General features: G+C 43.6%; 1 protein-coding gene and 1 long non-coding RNA gene across 2 annotated transcripts; both read left to right on the top strand.

Moving 5' to 3' along the window:
- The first annotated feature begins 6,476 nt into the window (after window positions 1–6,476).
- LOC109025874 (10 kDa heat shock protein, mitochondrial-like) lies at window positions 6,477–7,612 on the top strand. Its single transcript, XM_055380228.1, has 2 exons — window positions 6,477–6,772; window positions 7,606–7,612. Exons 1-2 carry the CDS (start codon window positions 6,477–6,479, stop codon window positions 7,610–7,612), a joined length of 303 nt encoding a protein of 100 aa, XP_055236203.1.
- Window positions 7,613–7,662: 50 nt separating this feature from the next.
- Window positions 7,663–17,734, top strand: LOC115933771 (uncharacterized). Its single transcript, XR_004069638.2, has 3 exons — window positions 7,663–7,773; window positions 11,907–12,187; window positions 17,589–17,734. It is a non-coding gene; the product is annotated as an uncharacterized lncRNA (long non-coding RNA).
- The last annotated feature ends 3,154 nt before the right edge of the window (window positions 17,735–20,888 follow it).

Genomic DNA, 20,888 nt, shown 5'->3' with positions numbered 1-20,888 from the left:
GGGGGCCGACTTGCTCCAGAGTGTGCAATGTGCTGCCTGGAGAAGCCGGCTGGTAGCCAGGCTGGGCCCTACCTGGGGAAGCAATTGGAGTCAAGAATGTGACCCTCTTCCCTGAAGGCTCAGGAACTCTGTCATTTTAGGGACCAAGAACTGATCAAGACTATAATGCCGATGAGCTGGTTTGTAGGAAGAACCATACCAGTCAAGCAGATTGGAAACTTGCATGAGCCTGACCAATGAATGTCCTCCTGTGTTGTTTTGGGGGTGAGCAATTCAACTGGTGCTCTCCCAGACGCAGTCCTGGGCTGTGCTCAGCCCTTTAGAAGTTATAGCCACTTCTTACTGGTTCACCCATCGTGGTGGTGATGTTTCTGCTCTGCATGAGGTTGATTTTAAGGGTTAACTCTACAACAGGGAAATTAGATTTTTAAGTTCTAGAGAAATCCTACTGTAAAGAAACTCAAACTTTGGCTATTAACTCCTACACATACACTCATATATGAATTTGTGAGTCCTATAGTTCTCCTATTTCTGCTATTACAAGTTTAAAATCAAGACTAAGTTTATACCCCATAACAAGCTGGTTTAAATTTATTTATTTTAAATAAACAAAAAGCTTAAGTCTTACGTTGTCTAAGAGATATAGAATTTCCTTAAAAATCGAATAGGAATTTGGTGTTTATAAACAAGTTGCAAATTTGATTAGAAACAAAGAAAAACAAAACTCGGGTATGTGTTTTATATGGTGAGTCCAGAAAATATTTGCAAGCAGCAAGTTGATAATACCAAAAGCTTATATTTGTGTGTTAACAATGAGCCAGGCATTGTTTGATGCATTTTGCGTATAGGATCTCATTTATAATCTTCAGAGGAACTTAGCCCTCTTATAAGACTGAACTTTTTTGAAGTCGAAATTTCTAAGTATTTTTTTCTTCGTATTTTATAACTAAAGAGTTTCTGGACCATTCGTTTCTTATATATGAGTTTTGGTGGTAGTTCCAGCCAATTTTGCCCATTAAAAATTTTTGAATCAAGATGATAGGACGTGAACTTTGGGAACACCAACCCTAACTGAACGTCTGGATTCCTTGAGGTTCCCCTGCCCCCTTCAGCTCCTTCTAGGAGGCCCATTCAGTCACAGAAAGGGCTCCACCGCACAGGCAGGCACTGGCCAACTATGCTCACCAACGCAATTCAGAAGGCAGGTTTGATTTATTTATGATGGGACCTGGGATGTTGAGGCGGAGGTACCGGCTGCTTCAGGCTGTGTGTGGAGACAAGCTGCCAAACAAGTCCATCTTATAAACTCTCAGGGGAATTTAGCCAATTAATGGGAAGAAGAGAGCCTAAGAAAATGTAGGGTGTACTGAGGCTGGCACTTGTGGATAAACAAGCAAATCAAGTTTCCAGCATCTTTGATGATCTTTTATACAGCCTGGAACACGTAGACTTGGGAGGAGGAACTCTAAGATGTGTGAGGGAGAAAATCCCCACAGCCCCCACCCTGGCCCTCCTCGGTGACAGGAGGGGTCTGGTAGAAGTGGTGTGCATGTGCGGGGAATTGAACCCTTCTCACACTTACCTCCTCATCTCTTTCCCATGGATTTAGCATGCTCTGCAGATAGATTATTAAATGATGAATGAATGATCCAAGAATTAGTAAACCGCAGTCTTGTACTGCAAATTCCTGGGAATCTGAGATACAAAGAGATGAAAATGACATATGATTTAAAACTGGGTCTAAGGAAGCCTGATATAGCCAGGATGGTATTTCACTGCCAGTAAAACTGAAACTGAAAAATATAGATTACTCTTCAGCTCCTAGCAATAAACACTAGATTGTATTATAGATAAATATTTTAATGAAACTTTTCTTGTTTTCTTCTTCTTCTCCTTTTTATTTTTTTATTTATTTTATTTAATTCTTTTTTTAGACAGGGTCTCACTCTGTTGCCCAGGCTGGAGTGGACTGCAGTGGCACAACTGTAGCTCACTGCAGCCTGTAACTCCTGGGCTCAAGCTATCCTCCCACCACAGCCTCCCAAGTAGCTGGGACCAGAGGTGTGCACCACCATGCCCAGCTAATTTTTAAATTTTTAGTAAAAATGGGGTCTGACTATGTTGCCTAGGCTGATCTTGAACTCCTGGGTTCAAGCAATCCTCCTGCCTCAGCCTCCCAAGTTGCTGGGATCGCAGGAGTGAGCCACCACACCTGGCCTGTATGGAACTTTACTATGTGCTTTGTTTTAATCTATTTTTGTATTGCTATAGAGGAATACCTGAGACTGGGTAATTATAAAGAATGGAGGTTTATCTGGCTCATGGTTCTGCAGGCTCTACAGGAAATGTGGTACCAGCATCTTCTTCTGTTGAGGGCTTCAGGCTGCTTCCTACCACGGCAGAAGCCGAAGGGGAGTTGGTGTGCAGAGGTCACACAGGGAGAGTGAAAGCAAGAGAGAGGAAGGGAAGGTGCCAGGCTGTTTTTAACAACCAGCTCTTGGGAGAACTCTTGTGAGAACTGATAGAGCAGGGCCTCCCTCATTACCTACAAGAGGGCACCAAGCCATTGTGAGGGACCCGCCTTAAGACCCGAGCACCTCCCGTTAGGCCCCACCTTCCTCCCGTGAGGTGCCTTCAGGGATCAGATTTCAGCATGACACTTGGTGGGGCCAAACAAATTATATCCAAACTATAGTCTACTTTTCCATATTTGTTCTTTTATGAGTGTCACAAATATCCAGCAAAGAGGTTAAGGCAAGAATTACCCTCTGTTTTACAAATGAGAAACTAAGATGCTTGTCCAGGTTCACAAAGCTAGAGAGTATTGCAGCCAATTCTTGACTTTATCCACAATTCATTCTCCTCTACTCCAAGCTTCAAACTGGCCATAGCAAGTTTCATTACGTCGTCAGTTCTGATTGTTGTCAGCATGCTCTTTCCTCAAAAGAATACAATTTATGAGCAGATTGTATTTTAGAAGTTTCTCTGAGGGGTGCAAAGGAGAAATTGACAAGCTCTAGAATGTATGGAATATGAGATATGTCTTTTAATTTTTAACAGCTTATTTGCCCTTTTCCCTACGCTTTTTCTGTGCTTCTATTTTTCTCCCTTTTTTGCCTTATCTTGAATTGCTGGTTTTCCTTATCTCTTTTTTCCTCCTCTCCACTGGTTTGGAAGTAATATTTTTATTCCTTCACTGGTTATTCTTAAAGCTTATATATACCTCTTGACTTAACAAATTTTAAAATAAATTGATATCTCTACCTTCATCAATAATACAAGGAATTTAGAACACACTGACTCTAGTCACTTGCAGTATCTCTCATGTTATATGATCCAGTGTTAGTCATTGCTATTGTTATTGTTTACGAGTATTTGTATTAGTTAGTTATTGCTGCATAATGATTACCCCAAAACTTAGCAGCTTATAACAACAAACAAGTCAGTTTATTTGTCATGTCATTTATTATGTCAGTTTCTGTGGATCAGAAACCTGGGAGCTGCTTATCTGGGTGTTTCTGGCTTAGAGCCTCACATGAGACTGTGGTCAAGCTGTTGGCCAGGGTTGCAGCCATCTCAAGGCTCAAGTGGAGCTGAGGAACCTGATTCCAAGCTCGTTCATGTGGTTTGGCAAAATCCAGTTCCTCGTGAGCAGTTGGACTGAGGGCACAGCTCCTGCTCATGTCATGTAGGCCTCACCACAGGGCTGATCACAACATGGCAGCTAACTTTCCCCAGCATGAGTGATTTGAGTGTTGGGGACTGGGGGGAAGGAGAGAGAGGGGAGAGGGAGAAGAAAGAGAGCAAGCAGCCAAGATGGAAGCCATAGCCTTTTTATAACCTAACCTTAGAAGTGACCTCCCATTACTTCTGCTGCATTATATATGTTAGAAGCAAGTCCACACTCAAGGAGAGATTGTACACAGGCATGAATATCAAGGGGCTGACCCCACTGGGGAGCCCACTATAAGACCACCTGCAACGATATTTAAACTTGACCACATGCTCAGCAATTTCTCTCCTTGCATTACTTCCTAGTATATCAATCAATAATCCTTCCAATCAAGGTCTGTGAATGGAAAATATTCTGCCTTTGTCATAATATTTTTTTTTTTGAGACAGAGTTTCTCTCTGTCACCCAGGCTAGAGTGCAGTGGCGCGATCTCGTCTCACTGCAACCTCTGCCTCCCAAGTTCAAGCGATTCTCCTGCCTCAGCCTCCCAAGTAGCTGGGACTACTGGTGTGCACCACCACGCCCGACTAATTTTTGTATTTTTGATAGAGATGGGGTTTCACCATGGTGGCCAGGCTAGTCTTGAACTCTTGACCTCAAGCGATCCCCCTGCCTTGGCCTCCCAAAGTGCTGGGATTACAGGCATGAGTCACTGTGTCCAGCCATGTAATTCAACATTTTAGTTTGTCCTTACTCTTGAAAGATAATGTATCTGAATGCATTTGACAGCTCTTCCTTGGCGCTTCGAGTTTCTAATTCCATTTCTCTTTGGTTTCTATTATCATTAAAGATAAATCTGCTGTCATCCATTGTTTTGGCTTCTGTGATGGTTTTGAAAGGGTTTAAAGGCGGTTTTAAAGGTTTTTCTCTTTGTTATTATTGCTCAGCAGTTTCATGGTGATTCATTTAGGCATATGTTTATTTTCATGTGTCCTGTTCAGGACTCTCTGATTGTCCAATTTGAGTAGGGTTGCCAGACAAATTACAGGCAGCTGAGTTAAATTTGAATTAGATAATTATGACTCAAATATTGCATAGAACATACTTGTGTTAAAAATTATTTTGTGCTTATCTAAAATTCAAATGTGACTGGAAATTCTATATTTTTATTTGCTGAATTTGATGACTTGAAATTTGATGATTCTTGTCTTTTGTCTAACCTGGAAAATTCTCAGTTATACGTTCTTCAAATATTGCCTTGCTTGAAACCTCTGTTTCCTCCTTCTGAATTTTTATTGAATATATGTTTGTATTAGTTTTATGGAACTGCCATAACAGAGTACCACAAACTGATTTGCTTAAAGCAACAGACAGTTACTTCTCTCATTTTTGAAGGCTGACCGTCTAAACTCAAGGTGTCTGCAGGATCATGCTGCCTCTGAATCTCTAAGGAAGAATCCGAGCTTTTGGTGGTTGCCAGTGTGGGAGACCAAAATATGCTACCCCAAAATATACTTTTTTGGCATATATCGAGATAGCTATTCAGAGAAGCTGCAGACACAGAAATAGCTCTAAAAAGCTGTCCTTTTGTAAAAGAAATTTACATCTATCTACATCAGTAAACCAAATGGCAGATGCAAGCAGAAGCTTTCTCTGAGACCTTCTTATCAGCCTAAAGACAGGTCTAGGAAAGATCATATTAGCAACCCAGACAGAGTCCAGAGATTGAAACAGAGTGTCCCCTTTTTTTCTCAGGGCTGCCACCTGAGAGACAACCTGCCTAACAAGACAACCTTTCATTTACAATATATTAAATATTTCCTCTCCTCACCTTCCATAACCTGTTGCCAACTCCCCCCTGCCAGAAGCCCCAAGCCCCCATTTCTTTCTGTAGCTTAAAATGCTACCTAAGCTTCAACCACCTGGCCCTTCTTTGAGTCTCATATTTTGTGGGACCCCTTTGCTTTATGCGTGTAATAAATTTGTGTGCCTTTTCTCCTGTTAATCTGTCTACTGTGATGTTTATTTCAGAGACTCAAATCATCACACCTTCAGAGAGTGGAAGGAGAGTTCCGTTGACCCCTATACCAGCAGTCCTTGGCATTTCTTGGCTTGCAGCTGTATTGCTCCCCTCTCTGCCTCTGTCATCACATGGCTTTCTGTTCCATATTTCTGTGTTTCTGTGTTTCTATGTGTGTCTTCACATGGCCTCCTTAGAAGGACACCAGTCATTAGATGGGGATCCACCCCAATCCAGTGTGACCTCATCTTTGCTTGATTACATCTGCAAAGACCCTGTGTGCAAAGGCCAATTTCAAGGTCCCAGGTGGACATAAATTTTGAAGGAACATTATTCAACCTCGTAAAATGTTCGACACTCTCATAAGTGGGAGTTGAACAATGAGAACACATGAACACAGAGAGGGGAACATCACACCCCAGGGCCTGTCGGGGGGTGGGGGGCAAAGGGTGGGAGAGCATTAGGACAAATACCTAATGCATGTGGGGCTTAAAACCTAGATGACAGGTTGATAGGCACAGCAAACCACAATGGCACATGTATACCTATGTAACAAACCTGCACAGACTGCACAGGTATCCTAGAACTTAAAGTAAAATTTTTTTTAAAAAAAGTTCAACATTTCACTGTTTTTTTGTTTTTGTTTTGTTTTGTTTTGTTTTTAATGAGAGCTTTTATGGAAACAAAAAACCAAAGGAGGATGTCATTATAAATTAAGAATAGAGGGATCTCTCCTTGTGGTGCTGCACGAGAGCGGAGTATGAGTCTGCGGTTGAGGAAGTCATGGCAGGACAAGTGTTTAGAAAGTTTCCTCAACTCTTTGACAGAGTATTTGTTGAAAGGATTGGCACCACAACTGTAACCAAAGGAGGCATTATGCTTCCAGAAAAATCTCAAGGAAAAGTATTGCAAGCAAAAGGAGTAGCTGTTGGATCAGGTTCTAAAGGAAAGGATGGAGAGATTCAACCAGTTAGCATGAGAGTTGGAGATAAATTTCTTCTCCTAGAATATGGAGGCACCAGAGTAGTTCTAGATGACAAGGATTATTTCTTATTTAGAGATGGTGACATTCTGACTGGGCACTGTGGCTCACGCCTGTCATCCCAGCACTTTGGGAGGCCAAGGTGGGCAGATCACCTGAAGTCAGGAGTTCAAGCCCAGCCTGGCCAACATGGTGAAACCCCACCTCTACTAAAAATACAAAAATTAGCCGAGCATGGTGGTGTGTGCCTATAACCCCACTACCCTGGAGGCTGAGACAGAAGAATGGCTTGAACCCAGGAGACGGAGGTTACAGTAAGCCAAGATCACGCCATTGCACTTCCAGCCTGGGCGACAGAGTGAGACCCTTTCTCAAAATAATAAATACATAAAAAAGAGATAGTGCATTCTTGGGAAGTATGTAGACTGAAATAAGTCACTATTGAAATGACATCAACTTGAAGCTGCCCATTCCACTGAAGTTCTGAAATCTTTCATCATGTAAATAATTTCCAGATCTGTCTTTTATAATAAACTAATGATAACTAATGACAAAAAGTAGAGAGCGTAGCTAAATCTATTCAGTCTATCCTCAATTCAAACTATCCCTCGTGCTTCTAGTTGTTCCTTTTGTCAATCTGTCCTGTTTTCATTACATGTTGTTCTTCCTTACATTTTCTATTTCTTCTTTGAAATCACTTTCATAACTTCAAACATACTTATTTTTTAATCTTTTAAGATAATTTTGTTACCTCAATATCTTGAATTGCTACAGGGGTATTATCAACCCAGGGCCAATTTATATGTTACAAGCTTAACTTAGAGTTTCCTGCCCCACGCAAGTAATTTAAATTCAGACTTTTTTTTTTTCTTTTCTGAGCCCTGGGTAGCAGCACATCGATGGGTTGGTTTTGTTTCCTCTTCATTGAAGGTGGTGAGTTTCAAAGATATCAGCTTTATGTAAAGCTCTCCGTTCCAACTCTACCCCAAACCTCCTCTCCTGTCTTCATGTGGATGCTAACTTAAAACTCTTATTTCTGGGTCAGATAACTCCCTGCTCTCAGCCCTGATGATTACACCTTTGACACACACTATATTGGTATGGCTTTTAATTTTCTCTTTGTTTCTAGCATTTGAGAATCTCTGTCTTTGTTAATTCAACTATGTATTTTTAAATAAACTTCATATTTTAGCTAACATTTGTAGATATTTGTAGCTGGGGAAAACTAACTTTAGTTGATTCTACTGAGTAGACAGGACTGGAAATCCATTCTCTGGGGTTTGTTAAAACCAAAGTAACTGGCTCTCCTGGATGCTAGCTCACTGTCCAAGTTGAATTTAGTGTCAATCATCCAGAAAATGTCCCGTTTTTCATGTGCGAAATCTGCTTATAGTTAATAGACCAGCTTAGGTTCTTCATTTAGTTTAGTGAACTCTTCAAAACGTGGTTTCAATATTGAAATAAATGCATATCATTCTGATTTTACTCTTTTCTCTCTCAGCTAGGAAACTGGAGGGAGTAAATCCTACAGACAATAGACAGATGTTTGAAATACTTAGAACATGGTTTGTTTTTCATTTTGTTTTTGTTCTGAAATGGAGTCTTGCTCTGTTGCCCAGGCTGGAGTGCAGTGGTACGATCTTGGGTCGCCGCAACCTCCACCTCCCAGGTTTCAGCGATTCTCCTGCCTCAGCCTCCCGAGTAGCTGGGACTACAGGCACGTGCCACCATGCCCAGGTAATTTTTTGTATTTTTAGTAGAGACAGGGTTTCACTGTGTTGGCCAAGACAGTCTTGATCTTTTGACCTCATGATCTGCCCATCTTGGCCTCCCAAAGTGCTGGGATTACAGGCATGAGCCACTGTGCCCGGCCAGTTGTTTTAATTCTAGGTTCTAGATACATGAGAAGTGGAGGAAATGCTGGACAAGAAGGCACAGTTAGATGGTAGACCCACCTCTGTCAATAACCATGCCCAGTTTTAACTCATTGTTTTTCAATTGTAAAATAAGAATGTTGGACAAAATACCTTATAGGCTCCTTCTAGCTCTTAGGTGATTTATAAAGGTCTGGGGTGAGGGTAAACTGGGCAGTTAAAGTCTGTGTAGTCTGAAAGCCATGCGGGGGCTCTGACGGGCTTACCCCTGTCCCTGAAGCCAAGTCCTGACATGCTACTTTCCCAGGGCTTGGTTCTTACCTGTTTCTCTTGAGGCTGTCTTGGCATTCACCCACGCTCTTGGTTGTTATTTTTTACTCTCTGCCCCTGTGAAAATGCACCTGCTCTCGTGGCTTCAGTGGCCACTTTCTCAATCCTGGCTGTCTTCTTTATGTTCTTGTTCCCTGTATCCTATGGGTCTGTTTCTTTCTGGCTACTCATCATGAGGGCAAGAGATTCCAAATATCTACAAAATTCCTCACATTCCTGAAGAAACCCTCCCAGTCTTTCCCTAGTGTCCTGTCTCTGAGGATACCACCTTGCTTGGTGAGAATGTTCATAGATCTAGCCTCTTCATTTACCAACTCCTACCAAGCCACTTTTCTTGTGAAATGTCCCATATGCACATTTTGTGCATTCAATAAATAGCTTTTGAGTTAGGCCAGGCACTGTATTGGACATGGATTAAACATAAAATAAAGAAAGCAGATCTCGGCCAGGCACAATGGCACATGCCTGTAATCCTAGCACTTTGGGAGGCCGAGGCAGGTGTATCACCTAAGGTCAGGAGTTCCAGACCAGCCTGGTCAACATGGTGAAACCTGGCCTCTACTAAAAATACAAAAAAAATAGCCAGGAATGGTGGTGGGTGACTGTAGTCTCAGCTACTCGGGAGGCTGAGGCAGGAGAATTGCTTGAAACCCAGAAGGCAGAGGTTGCAGTGAGCCAAGATTGTGCCACTGCACTCCAGCCTGGGCGACAGAGCAAGACTCCGTCTCAAAAAGAAAAAAAAAAAAAGAAAACAAATCTCTGTCTTCATGAAGGTTGAGGTAGAAAAGGAGCAGGCAAACAAGCTTATCATGGCTCACGATAAGAAAAAAAAAAACAGGTGTGGTAGTGAGTAACAGGGCTGGTTATTTTTGGTCAGTTATTTAAGCAGTCTCTTTGCAGAGAACTGAGGTCTAAGAGGTAAGAAGAGGGCTCCAGTTACAAGTGCATCAATAAAGCCTACACACACTCTCTCTCTCTCACACACACACACACACACACACAAAGATATTTGCCAATTCATGAATTGAAATAAGCAGCAGTTGACATTGAGTCTACAGCCAAAAAAAAAAAGTAACAGTAAGACTGCAACTAGCTTTGCCAAAGGTAGAGAACAATCTGATTCTAGGTGATGGATCAGACCTGCTTCTAGGAGTAGAAAAATTCTTCAAGAAGAATAAGAGCGACTGATTCACTATGGGGGATTAAATGCCCTCTTGGGAACATTAAGCACTATATGTCGTGATTTTATAATCATCCCCCAAGCTTCCATCCGTAGTTCAACCTTTGAGTGAGCTCCAGCTGAAGGGTGGTTCAGTTCTCAGGCAAATACTATGAATCACAAGAGATAAGTTCACCCTCATCCTGGTGCAAATACTTTTCTTATGAGTTAGGATTTGAGGAGCTAGCTTTCTTAGGGCCTGCATATCCTTGTATTTTGGGTTTGATTTGTAAACCCTGAGATTATATTTTTCAAGTGATCCCTTTGGAATGAACACTTGGGTCCCCTGGAAGCTGAAAAGCATAGCACAAAACTCAACATCACTTAACAGGCTGTTTGGTTCTCGATCCCCACCTTCACTCTGCTCCCAGCTGTGTTCACCTGAAGAACAACAGAGCCCAGGAGGAGGCGGCAGCCAAAGACCTTTCTTCCAGGATTTTGAGTCAGGTCCCAGGAATGTTCTAGAAACCAAGGACACCCAAAGCCATGCAAGGAAGCCAATTATGCTCAAGGAAAACCAGAACAAGACAGGGACCCTGCTCTACAGGCCGTTAGCAGGTCACAGCAAATATCAAGACAATAGCATGAAGTGATTCAAGAGTTTCAACTGGCCTTCCCTGCAAGCCCTTAACAGGGAAACCCAATATAGGGACCACCAGGGCTCCGCCCTCTTGCTGTTGACTGTACCATGTAAGAGCTAATTAGATTCTGCTTCCTCTGTGGTTGGTGTTATCTGTAAAGAATGAGCAGAACATTGGCGCTAGTGCCATTCAATCCATTATGTGTTCCACAGTTCGGCCATGAACAATGGTGGCTGAAATGGCATGCAGATGCAAAAAGCTAGGACCTGGAGGCCGAGGCAGCCCTGTGAGACTGGGTGCTGCTGGGCCATCCCTAAGAACCGCCATGTGGAGAACCTTTCTGAGGAAAGAAAAGCTAGAAGTCCGAAGGCCATTCGGTGCCCAAGTCTTAGATAATGTGAAGGCATGAACATGGGGTTGCAGATGATGGCGCCGTCAAAGTAAACTAGTCAGCCTCTTGGGTGGCGTAGTGAAGCTTTAACACATCATGCAGCCAACAGCAGGTGCCTGAGTGCAGTGTTTACAGGAAGAAAATCCATTCACCTATTTTATTCAGACTCCAAAGACGAGTCTATGTAATTAAGAGACTGAGAATTACACTAGGGACCTCCTATAGACATGTTTGTGAGAGGCTGCCCAAAGCCAATTAGCATAATAAATCAGACGTGCAGGAACAGTGAGCTCGCATGTGTACATGTTTGTCAAAGAGGATCATGGTGGTCTTTCATCTTTCAATCCTATTCAGATCTTGGGCAAGTAAAAAGTCAACTAGAATTTTTTTTCTTAAATACGCGTGTACATATGCATTAGAAAGGTAAAAATAAATCCTATAAAATGTACTTTTTATTCTCTCTCTTTCAAGAATTAAACTTACCACATATAAAAACAAGTTTTGGGCAGGGGGGTGTGGGTTGTGTCTTTTTGGTTTTTGTTCTCAAAACCCAAGCAAACATCAGACTATGAAAAAGGAATTCAAACAGAGTAAGTTTCCATTCCTTCACCCACAGTGCACCAACTTTCTCCCCCAAGACTCACCTCTCTCTTAGCCAGGCACTGAAAAGACAAGAACTCTGCCTTCAGGTCTTCTCTGGGGATATGGGAAATGGCAGCAGAGCACCCTGGGCTCAGAAATCAGTCATGGCACCCGGCACCTGCGTGCCCTCACCAAATTCAACCTGTCCTCCCCGGCATCTGCGTGCCCTCACAAAATTCAACCTTTCTCCTCAGCTCCATTGTCAGCCACTCTCCCTCCCACTGCCCTGAAGATGGAAATGTACCCAACCTTCAAGCCCCTGTCGGTCCAGCTCGCGAAGTTTCCGGCTGAAGATTCATTATGAGATGGATGAGATGTTCATCTCCACTTACACAGCCTACGGCTTGTGTGTTGAGAAAGATATTGAGCCAACAAAATGATCTGCAACACAAAATTCTACTCTCCTCTTCACTCTTTATTGCTAAAGCACTTATTTCATTGGTTTAAAGCTGCTTTAAAAAGAGTGAATATGCAGGTAAGGAGATTGGACCGGGTTGGAGTGTCTGTCCCTGCAGCTGGGTCCTCCAGGCATGGACACATGTTTGTAAGATTAAAAAGGCCATTGCAAGGCCAGTCATGGTGGCTCACGCCTGTAATCACAGCACTTTGGGAGGCTGAGGCAAATGGATCGCTTGAGGTCAGGAGTTCAAGACCAGCCTGGCCAACATGGTGAAACCCCATCTCTACTAAAATACAATAATTAGCTGGGCATGGTGGCAGGTGACTGTAATCCCAGCTACTTGGGAGGCTGAGGCAGGAGAATCACTTGAACCAGGAGACGGAAGTTGCAGTGAGCCGGGATCGCACCACTACACTCCAGCCTGGGCCACAGAGCAAGACTCTGTCTCAAAAAAAAAAAAAAAAAAATGCTGTTGCAGTTCCCAGATATGAGTCCCCAACATGCTCTTGCTATAACCCATTGGATTAAAAAGAGTCCTTCCCTTTGGACTGTGGGTCCAAAGCTTTGCCCCATTTTTCTCTTTCCTCTCTTTCCATTGCTGCTATTCAAGTCCTGAGTGGCAGTTTCTTGAGAGGTTAATTGGTAGTAGGCCAGCATTAAAAAAGTCAGAGGGGGCAGGAGTCCTGTGGTCATGGATTTCTGAAAAGCCATATTAACATATTAACAAAGTTAGATGCCTGTCTTTATTGCAGAGCTCGGGAGCCTTTTATACGCTCAGGTCTTTTCAAATCCCCAGTGGAACTCTGCTGCGGTTTTTCTCAGTTTGACCCCAGCGCCTTTTGTTTCCTGTGGAATGTCATGGGATTAGCATTCCTGGCGGTACTTAGGGAGACATGTTTTCTAGCAGTCTGGGTCCCAGAAGGGCAAGTCAGGTAATCAATCAACAAGAAAATACACAAATATGTTGCATGTCAAGTTATCATCAATTTTAAAATGTTATTGATGATATTTTTAATCAGTTTTATTTATTTGTACTAAACCTATTTCTACTTACAGAACTCCTCAATTCCCACTAGCCCCATTTCAAGTGCTCAGGAGCTACATGGAGCTCCCTCACAGCCCAATTGGACGTGCAGAGCTTGATGAAGCGGATAAAAGACATTCAGGTTTAGACCCTTGGAAGGAGAGAACACAGAGGGCTTTGTGACCTTTTAATGAGGCACAAAAACACCCCTGAGACTTTCCTTTTCCCACCCCTTCTCTATTAATCCTCTTCAACAACAAGAATTTCCACAGTGAGTTGAGGGTTTACCCCTACCTGCCTCAAAGGAATTTTGAAAAGATTAAAAAAAAGAAAGAAAGAAAGAAAGGAAAACAGAGCTTTGGCTCAGCACTCAGGAACCATCCGAGGTGGTCGCAATTAAAAACAAAAGCAGCCACTGTGATTTGGTCTCGCCTGTACCGTAGTAACATGTGATCTATTTCAGCAGCAGCCATAGCGTTTGTTTTGGAGACTTCAGTCAGAAAATAAACGTAATGCATGTGTGAAAAGAAAGAAGTGTGTGAAACTGGGAAAAAGTCTTATCTTCTGAACACGAGTGCCCGAGGACAGAAGCCCCCACCTTTTAACAAAGAAAAGTCCATTGTTCATCATTTTGTGAAATGTGAAAACTAACATGATAAACAATGATTCATTTTAATGGACTGAAAAATAACTTGCATAGACACTGGAGGCCAAGAAAAGAAAAAAAAAAAGAAAGAAAGAAAAGAAAAAGCATTATCCTTTTATCCATTTAAAGAAAAAAAAAGCAAAATACATCCTATTATCAGCTCTCAATAGAGGATTAACAGGCACTAAGCAGAAGCTTCGGGAAGGCTGCTGTTTCAGAAAAACTTAACAGGTTTTTGAAAAGAAGAATTCCAACCCCATGAACTCCCACCCTCTTGTGTACACAACTGGAAGAATGGCACGCCCAGATCTGATGATGATAACTTTTATTTGCAAAGAGATGGGTTACGAACGGCCAGTGGTTGGGGGCAGATTGGAGATAGGAGGGGAGCTCATCAAAGGGCTTCAGTTAGTTGTAGGTAAAGAGGCCTTGTCCCCTGACACTGTTCTTTTCCTTGCAACCCATCAAAAGATGTATCTGAATGGTGACTGGACCCAGGGGTGCTGGGGCGAGGGTGTCAGGAAGCCGCTTTCGGGAATCAGCCATCCTACTGCTGTTCCTGTAAGGATTTCTGTTGCTCTTTAAATCAGTAAGTGGAGACTAGGGCATTCTAATGCTGCAAACATTAAACAGTCAAGCTACCACTTAAATTTTTTGCTGCAAAAGAAATTTCAACCACTGACTAGTTAAGGGGAAGGATCTCCCCTACCCTATAATTCCCATGGCTAAAACACTTGACATTTCATATTTCAGACTGGAAGATTCTGTAGGCTGTCCGATTTAGGTAAATGGCGCTGTCTTTGGCTTTCGTTATGATGCTCAGAAGTGAGAGCTGCTGCAGTTTGACCCCCTCTCCTGGCTGTGGGCTTTGCTGTGACACAAGGTAAAGTGAGCAGTCAGTGCTGCCCTGGGACCGAGCCCAAGCATATGGCTACACTGCAGCTTAGTGTCTGGGGGCTGCTTTAACAAATGACCGCAAACTGGGTGTCTTCAAACAACAGAAGCTCTTCTCCTGGAGTTCTGAAGGCCAGAAGTCCAAAATCAAGGTGTGGGCAGGCTAGGGTCCTTCCAAAAGGTCTGGGAGAATGTTCCGGCTCTCTCCTGGCCTCTGGCAGTGCCAGGATTCCTTGGCTGTCTTTGGTTCCTAGATGCTGCACTCCAGTCTCTGTCTCCGTGGTCACATGGTATCCTCTCCGTGCCTCCCTGCGGCTTCATGTGGTCTTCTTATAAGGACACCAGTCACTGGATTTAGGACCCACCCTAAATCCAGGAGGACTTCATCTATGAGAATGACATACACAAAGAGCCTATTTCCAAATAAGTTCACATTCTGAGGTTCTGAGGTGGACAGGTATTTGTTAGGACACTATTTAGCCTAGTCCATCCTCATTCTTCTACTCCAAGATGAAATTTTCCTAAACTTCTAATAGCTATTTTTATCACTGCAGATTTTATTACCTTGACAAAAAATAAATAAATAAATACAACTCCGCTAAACTTTTCACTGCTTTTGAAAAGCATTGCCTGTGGCTCAGGGAGAAAGCTAGAAGAACATGAAGCAAGCAGCTGCATGACACGTCCATGGGACAGGCCTGGGCGTGGAGCGAGGGCTCCAGAGACAGGAGGGAAGGGAGAGCTGACCTCGCCTGCCTTCTGTGGAAGGAGGAGGTGGGAGGCACACAGGGAGTGCCCGGGAGCCAGGTATGCCTGGACTTGGATCCTGGGGGTATGAGGAGACCGAGGCAACCAGAAGGCCTCTCAGAGACAGGACCAAGGGCAAACTACGTGGAAGCCCTCAAGGCCATGTGCCGCCAGGAGCGTCACCTTCCCAGGAGAGTCACTAGACTCTGCTCTGCAGGGCTTTGGTTTAGTGCAGGGGCAGAGGGCTGGGTGGAGACAGGAAGCTTCAGAGCCACTCCACACCCACAAGGCCAGCCTCACTTCCTCACTCCTGACCCGTAGCTTGAGGCTGCTGGATCATTAGCCCTTCTGGGCCCGCAGTGTGTCTTGCTCTGCCTTTGCAGCTGCGTAAAGAGCGTGAGAAGCCACAGTAAATGGTAACTTAAACAGAAAGAGGAAGTCCCGGAAGATGGGCATGCTCTTTAAAGGAACATGAAGGAAAAGCCCACATAACCCCTGACAAAGACTCTCTCCTTGACCAAACTTTAGTCAGGCTCCTTCAAGCCCTCAACCTTGGTCCCTGTCCTTGCTGTGCCTGCAAAGCTCAGTTTCAACAGGGATCCTGCTGCCAGTTTATTGAGAATCCTCGATATCAGATCACCCTGGCCTACCTTCAACAAGAATCCTTGTTGAACCCTTGATCAGTTTAGCAAGAACCCCGACCCTGAAATCATCTTCATCTGGTGAAACCCCTCAACCTGCTGTAAATATCCCCTTGTTCTTTTTTTTTCTTAATTTTAATTTTATAATTTTTTTGTTAAGGAGTCTTACTCTGTGACTAGGCTGGAGTGCCATGGTCCAGTCTTGGCTCACTGCAACTTCCACTTCTTAGGTTCAAGTGATTCTTCTGCCTCAGCTTCCCTAGTAGCTGGGACTACTACAGGCACCTGCCACCACCCCTGGCTAATTTTGTATTTTTGGTAGAGACGGGGTTTCACCATGTTGGCCAGGCTGGTCTTGAACTCCTGACCTCAAGTGATCTGTCTGCCTCAGCCTCCCAAAGTGCTGGGATTACAGGTTTGAACCACCATGTCTGGTGCCTTGTTCTTGTATTGGGAGTTGAGCCTGATCTCTCTCCCCTGTTGTGACAGTGTGGACACCAATTGCAATTGTCCTGAATAAAGTCTTACATACCATTTTAGAAAGTATCAACCGGGTGCGGTGGCTCATGCCTGTAATCCCAGCACTCTGGAAGGCCGAGGTGGGCGGATCGCCTGAGGTCAGAAGTTCAAGACCAGCCTGGCCAACATGGTGAAACCCCGTCTCTACCAAAAATACAAAAAATTAGCCGGGCGTGGTGGTGCGCACCTGTAATCTCAGTTACTTGGGAGGCTGAGGCAGGAGAATTGCTTGAACCTGGGAGGCGGAGGTTGCAGTGAGCCAGGATCGTGCCATTGCGCTCCAGCCTGGGCAACAAAGGCAAAACTCCGTCTTGAAAAAATAAAAAATAAAAAATAAAAGTATCAGAATAATTTTTTGTTTTACACCCTCCCCAGCCCCACCCCCTGTCAGGGAACATTTAAGTACAGAACTTGGAACTCCATACTAGACAAGCCTTCTCTTCCGTACAGAGAACTTCTGTCCTTGGCCACACTCTGGTGAGGTCTGTAAGTCCTGCCCCCGTTCCTGGACCCGCAGCCTTCTGTGGAAAGCCCCCACTCATAGGTAGCCACAGCAGAAGCAATGGAGGAAGGAAGCCTGGCAGGCTGGTTCAGCACGTGGTCGACTGAGGTCTCATTTCCTTTTCATTTTCTTTCTAGTGCTCCTTTCAAAATCATATCGCTCTCCTTTAGAACACAACTTCTTTTTTTAACCCTAAGTCTAACGTGGAAAGAATTTGTTTAGTTTGCAGTGGTGCTGTGGCATGAACCTTCTGTGGGGTGATTCACATACCCCGGGCTGCTGACTTGCATGGGGCAAGGATAGGGAATGTTAGCTGGGGGAGCTTGCTTGCATGTTTTCATTGTAATGAGATGTAATAAAAAGGCAATATATCAGAATGTAAACTCTCAATATCAGTCTTTAATTCAGCAGTTTTTTTCTATAATAAAGTATATTCATGTTTGTTAACAGAAGGAGGAGGTGGAAAAACATAAAGCACGTGCAAGTAAATGTTTAAATTACAGGTGAAACTACCTAGAGAGGCACTGCCCTAACATGCTTAAGGATGCTTGAGAAAGCCCTGACCCTACAAAAAGGCGTAAGACCGTGGCAAGAATGAAGGAGTCAAGCAATGTGAAAAGCTCCTGAAGCCCAAGGTTCTCTTCTCCAGTTTTGAGTCGTCTTAATATAGAGGACTGGGCTTTAGGACATTCCGTGAAATCTTGACTTACTGTGTTCTGTGTCTCGAAGCTCAATGTGAAGCAGATCTTACTTGCACTTCTAAAAGGAGGCATGTTGATGCAATGGAAAAAGATCTGATGCAGTAAGACTCAGAGCCCTAAGATTCTCTCTGTCACTAACTGCCACTACAAGCTTTTGTGAGGATGGAAACGTCTTTGCAGGGTGCCTGTACACAGAAAGTGTCTCTGATAGGAAAGAACATGTTGTTGGAGCTTACCATTCTAGTGCAGCTTCCCTAACAACAGCACCAGTGGGACCATCTGTCCAGATGCCCGGCCCTGTCCTTCTGAACATCCTAGATTCTTTGCACCCTCCAGTCAATGTCCCATGAGTTGCTTTCCTGCTAAAGTTAGCCCAAGATGATTTCCCTTGCTTGCAACCTAAGAGTCTTGCCTTGGTCAGTTGCTATATTTGCTCCCTGTGGCTGCTGTAACAAATCACCATCAACTTGGCAGCTAAAAAGCAACAAAACTTTCTTCTCTCACAGTCTGGAGGCCAAATATCCAAAATCAGTTTCACTGGGCCAAAATTAAGGCATGGGTTGGGCAGGGCTCCCTCCTGAAGATCTAGGGGAGAATCCATCCCTTGCTTCCTTCAGGTCCCAGGGGCTGCTGCATCCCTTGGCTTGTGACCACATCACTGCAGTCTCTGCCTGTGTGGTCACGTCACCTTCTCCTCTCCGGTGTGTGTCGACTCTCCTTCTGTCACTCTTTTATAAGGCCCTTTGTGATTACATTTAGGGAGTACCAGGCTAACTCAGGATAATCTCCCCATCTCAAAATCCTTAACCTAATCACACCTGCAAAGACCCATTTTCCATATAAGGTAACATTTATGGGACACAGGAGTTAGTACCTGGTATCTCTGGAGGTCGTTATTCAGCCTACTATAGTTGTCAGTTATGGAGTTTGCTTTTACAGCCTCTATTTGCTGTGTTTTTTGATGATGACGCTTACAAGGCTCACTGTCTCAATCTGGTGGGACCTGCAGGTACTAATGGCTATGACATCTGGACAGGAGACAAACAACAACAAGAATAAGTTTGCAGGAACCTGGAGCCATTGACATCTGCTTGTTCTTCCTCGCCTTTTGCTGCTTATGGGTTGTTGCCTTGGAAGTGCCATGGCTAGAGGTTTAGAGTAACTCGTTCACTTTTGACAAGAAAAGGTTTTGACCCTCATAGGGGAAAAAACCACAGCTCTTGTGTAGTTATTTCCATAGCTAATTTGAATACAATACGTCAAGAAACATGGCCCAAAACCTTTCCTAACAAAAGCATTTAGGTTATTATTCTTAAATGGTTTCGATGATAGTATATTTTACCGTGGAACCATAACTATGCATTATTTAGATACATATTTCTGCTAAATTCCATTCTCTCTCTCCCTTAAAACTGTGAATGCATTTGGTGTTTAAGAACACATGCGTGCTCCTTAACCACAGGGGCATACGCTCAAGCCGCCCCAACAAATGCTGCTATTATTGAAATGGGTGCTCCAGAGTTAGAAAGTAGTTTTTATTTCTTCTAGGTGTTACGCAGATTTATAGTAATCATACCTTGTACTGTTAACCTCTGTATGTAATAGTAGCATTTGTTGCTATCTATTGAAACACTACTATGTCTGTGTAACAGGCATTAAATAAAAACGGAATGTTGGTAATTTTCAGCTCCTTTACTTCCTGCCAGCTCTCCCTTTAGAAAGCTAACTGGAAGATAAATATATTTTTTTCCAGTGAAATATAGAATTTGTTTTTCAAAGAATGAAACAAAAGAGGAGTTTATCATTTTGTTTGAATTCAAATAATCTCTTAAATCTATGGGAGTAAATAGCAAATTTGAGGGCAGGGGGAGAGGGGAAGATACCATACAAATAGCTATATTTATACCGAAAGTTCAGTGGAAACAAAAACAGCATAGACACATGACAGGGGACGCCATCAGTGGATGCAAAATTGGAGCTTTAGATAAGGGATATTTTTATTACATGTACACTCAATACGCATGAGTTCACATGTATATTAGGCAGCCTTCTCCATCACAGCAGAGACTGCAGGCCCAGGAAACCTGATGGATTCATTCATAGGTTCACTCATTTGGTGATGTGGCTGATACTGAATGAGCACTGGTACAGAGCAGATACTAGAGGTAACAGGGTGAGCAAATAGTCAGGGTCTGTGTCTTCACTGGGAGGCATCCTTGTGAAGGAAACAGATATTAAGACCTTTCAGGTTCTTCTAATTGTATCCTAAGAGCAAAGAGGTGTCTCGGAGGGTATTGAAAGTGGTGAAGTAGAAACTGTCATGATCAGATTTACATCTGAAATGATCACTTGGTTGGAAACCGGTGCAAGCCTAGGTGGACATCAGTCCAGGAAAGAAATGATGGTTATTGGGATAGAGGTGGTGGCAGTGGAGAAAAAGGGATAGATTTGAGAGATTTTTCTAAGGTAAAGTTCAGAGATCGATGTGATGGTTTGGCTCTGATTTGGGCAACCTTACACCTTGATTTGCTGAAACTGTCTGTAGTTACCTGTCGCTACAATGTAACCATTTATTCTCCCGGGCACAGTGGCTCACGCCTATAATCCCAGCACTTTGGGAGGTCGAGGCGGGCAGATCACTTCAGGTCAGGAGTTTAAGACCAGCCTGGCCAACATGGTGAAACCCCCTCTCTACTAAAAAATACAAAAAAATTAGCCGGGCGTGGTGGCGCATGCCTGTAATCCCAGCTACTCAGGAGGCTGAGGCAGGAGAATCACTTGAACCCGGGAGGTGGAGGTTGCAGTGAGCCGAGATGGTGCCACTGCACTCCAGCCTGGGTGACAGAGTGAGACTCCGTCTCAAAAAAACAAACAAACAACAACAAAAAAACCATTTATTATTACTCTGCTATGGTCCAAATGTTTGTGTCCCCCCACAAAATTCATATGTTGAAACCTAATCAACAGTGAGATGTGTTTGGAAGTGAAGCCTTTGGAAGGTGATTAGGTCATGAGTGCAGAGCCCCCATGAATAGAATTAGTGCCTTTAGAAAAGAGGCCAGAGAGAGACCTCTTGTTCCTTCTGCCATGTGAGGTTACTAT

The sequence above is a fragment of the Gorilla gorilla genome, chromosome 11, assembly GCF_029281585.2.
Source record: "Gorilla gorilla gorilla isolate KB3781 chromosome 11, NHGRI_mGorGor1-v2.1_pri, whole genome shotgun sequence".
Classification (NCBI taxonomy): Eukaryota; Metazoa; Chordata; class Mammalia; order Primates; family Hominidae; genus Gorilla; species Gorilla gorilla.
This window is presented reverse-complemented; position numbering and strand designations above follow the sequence as displayed.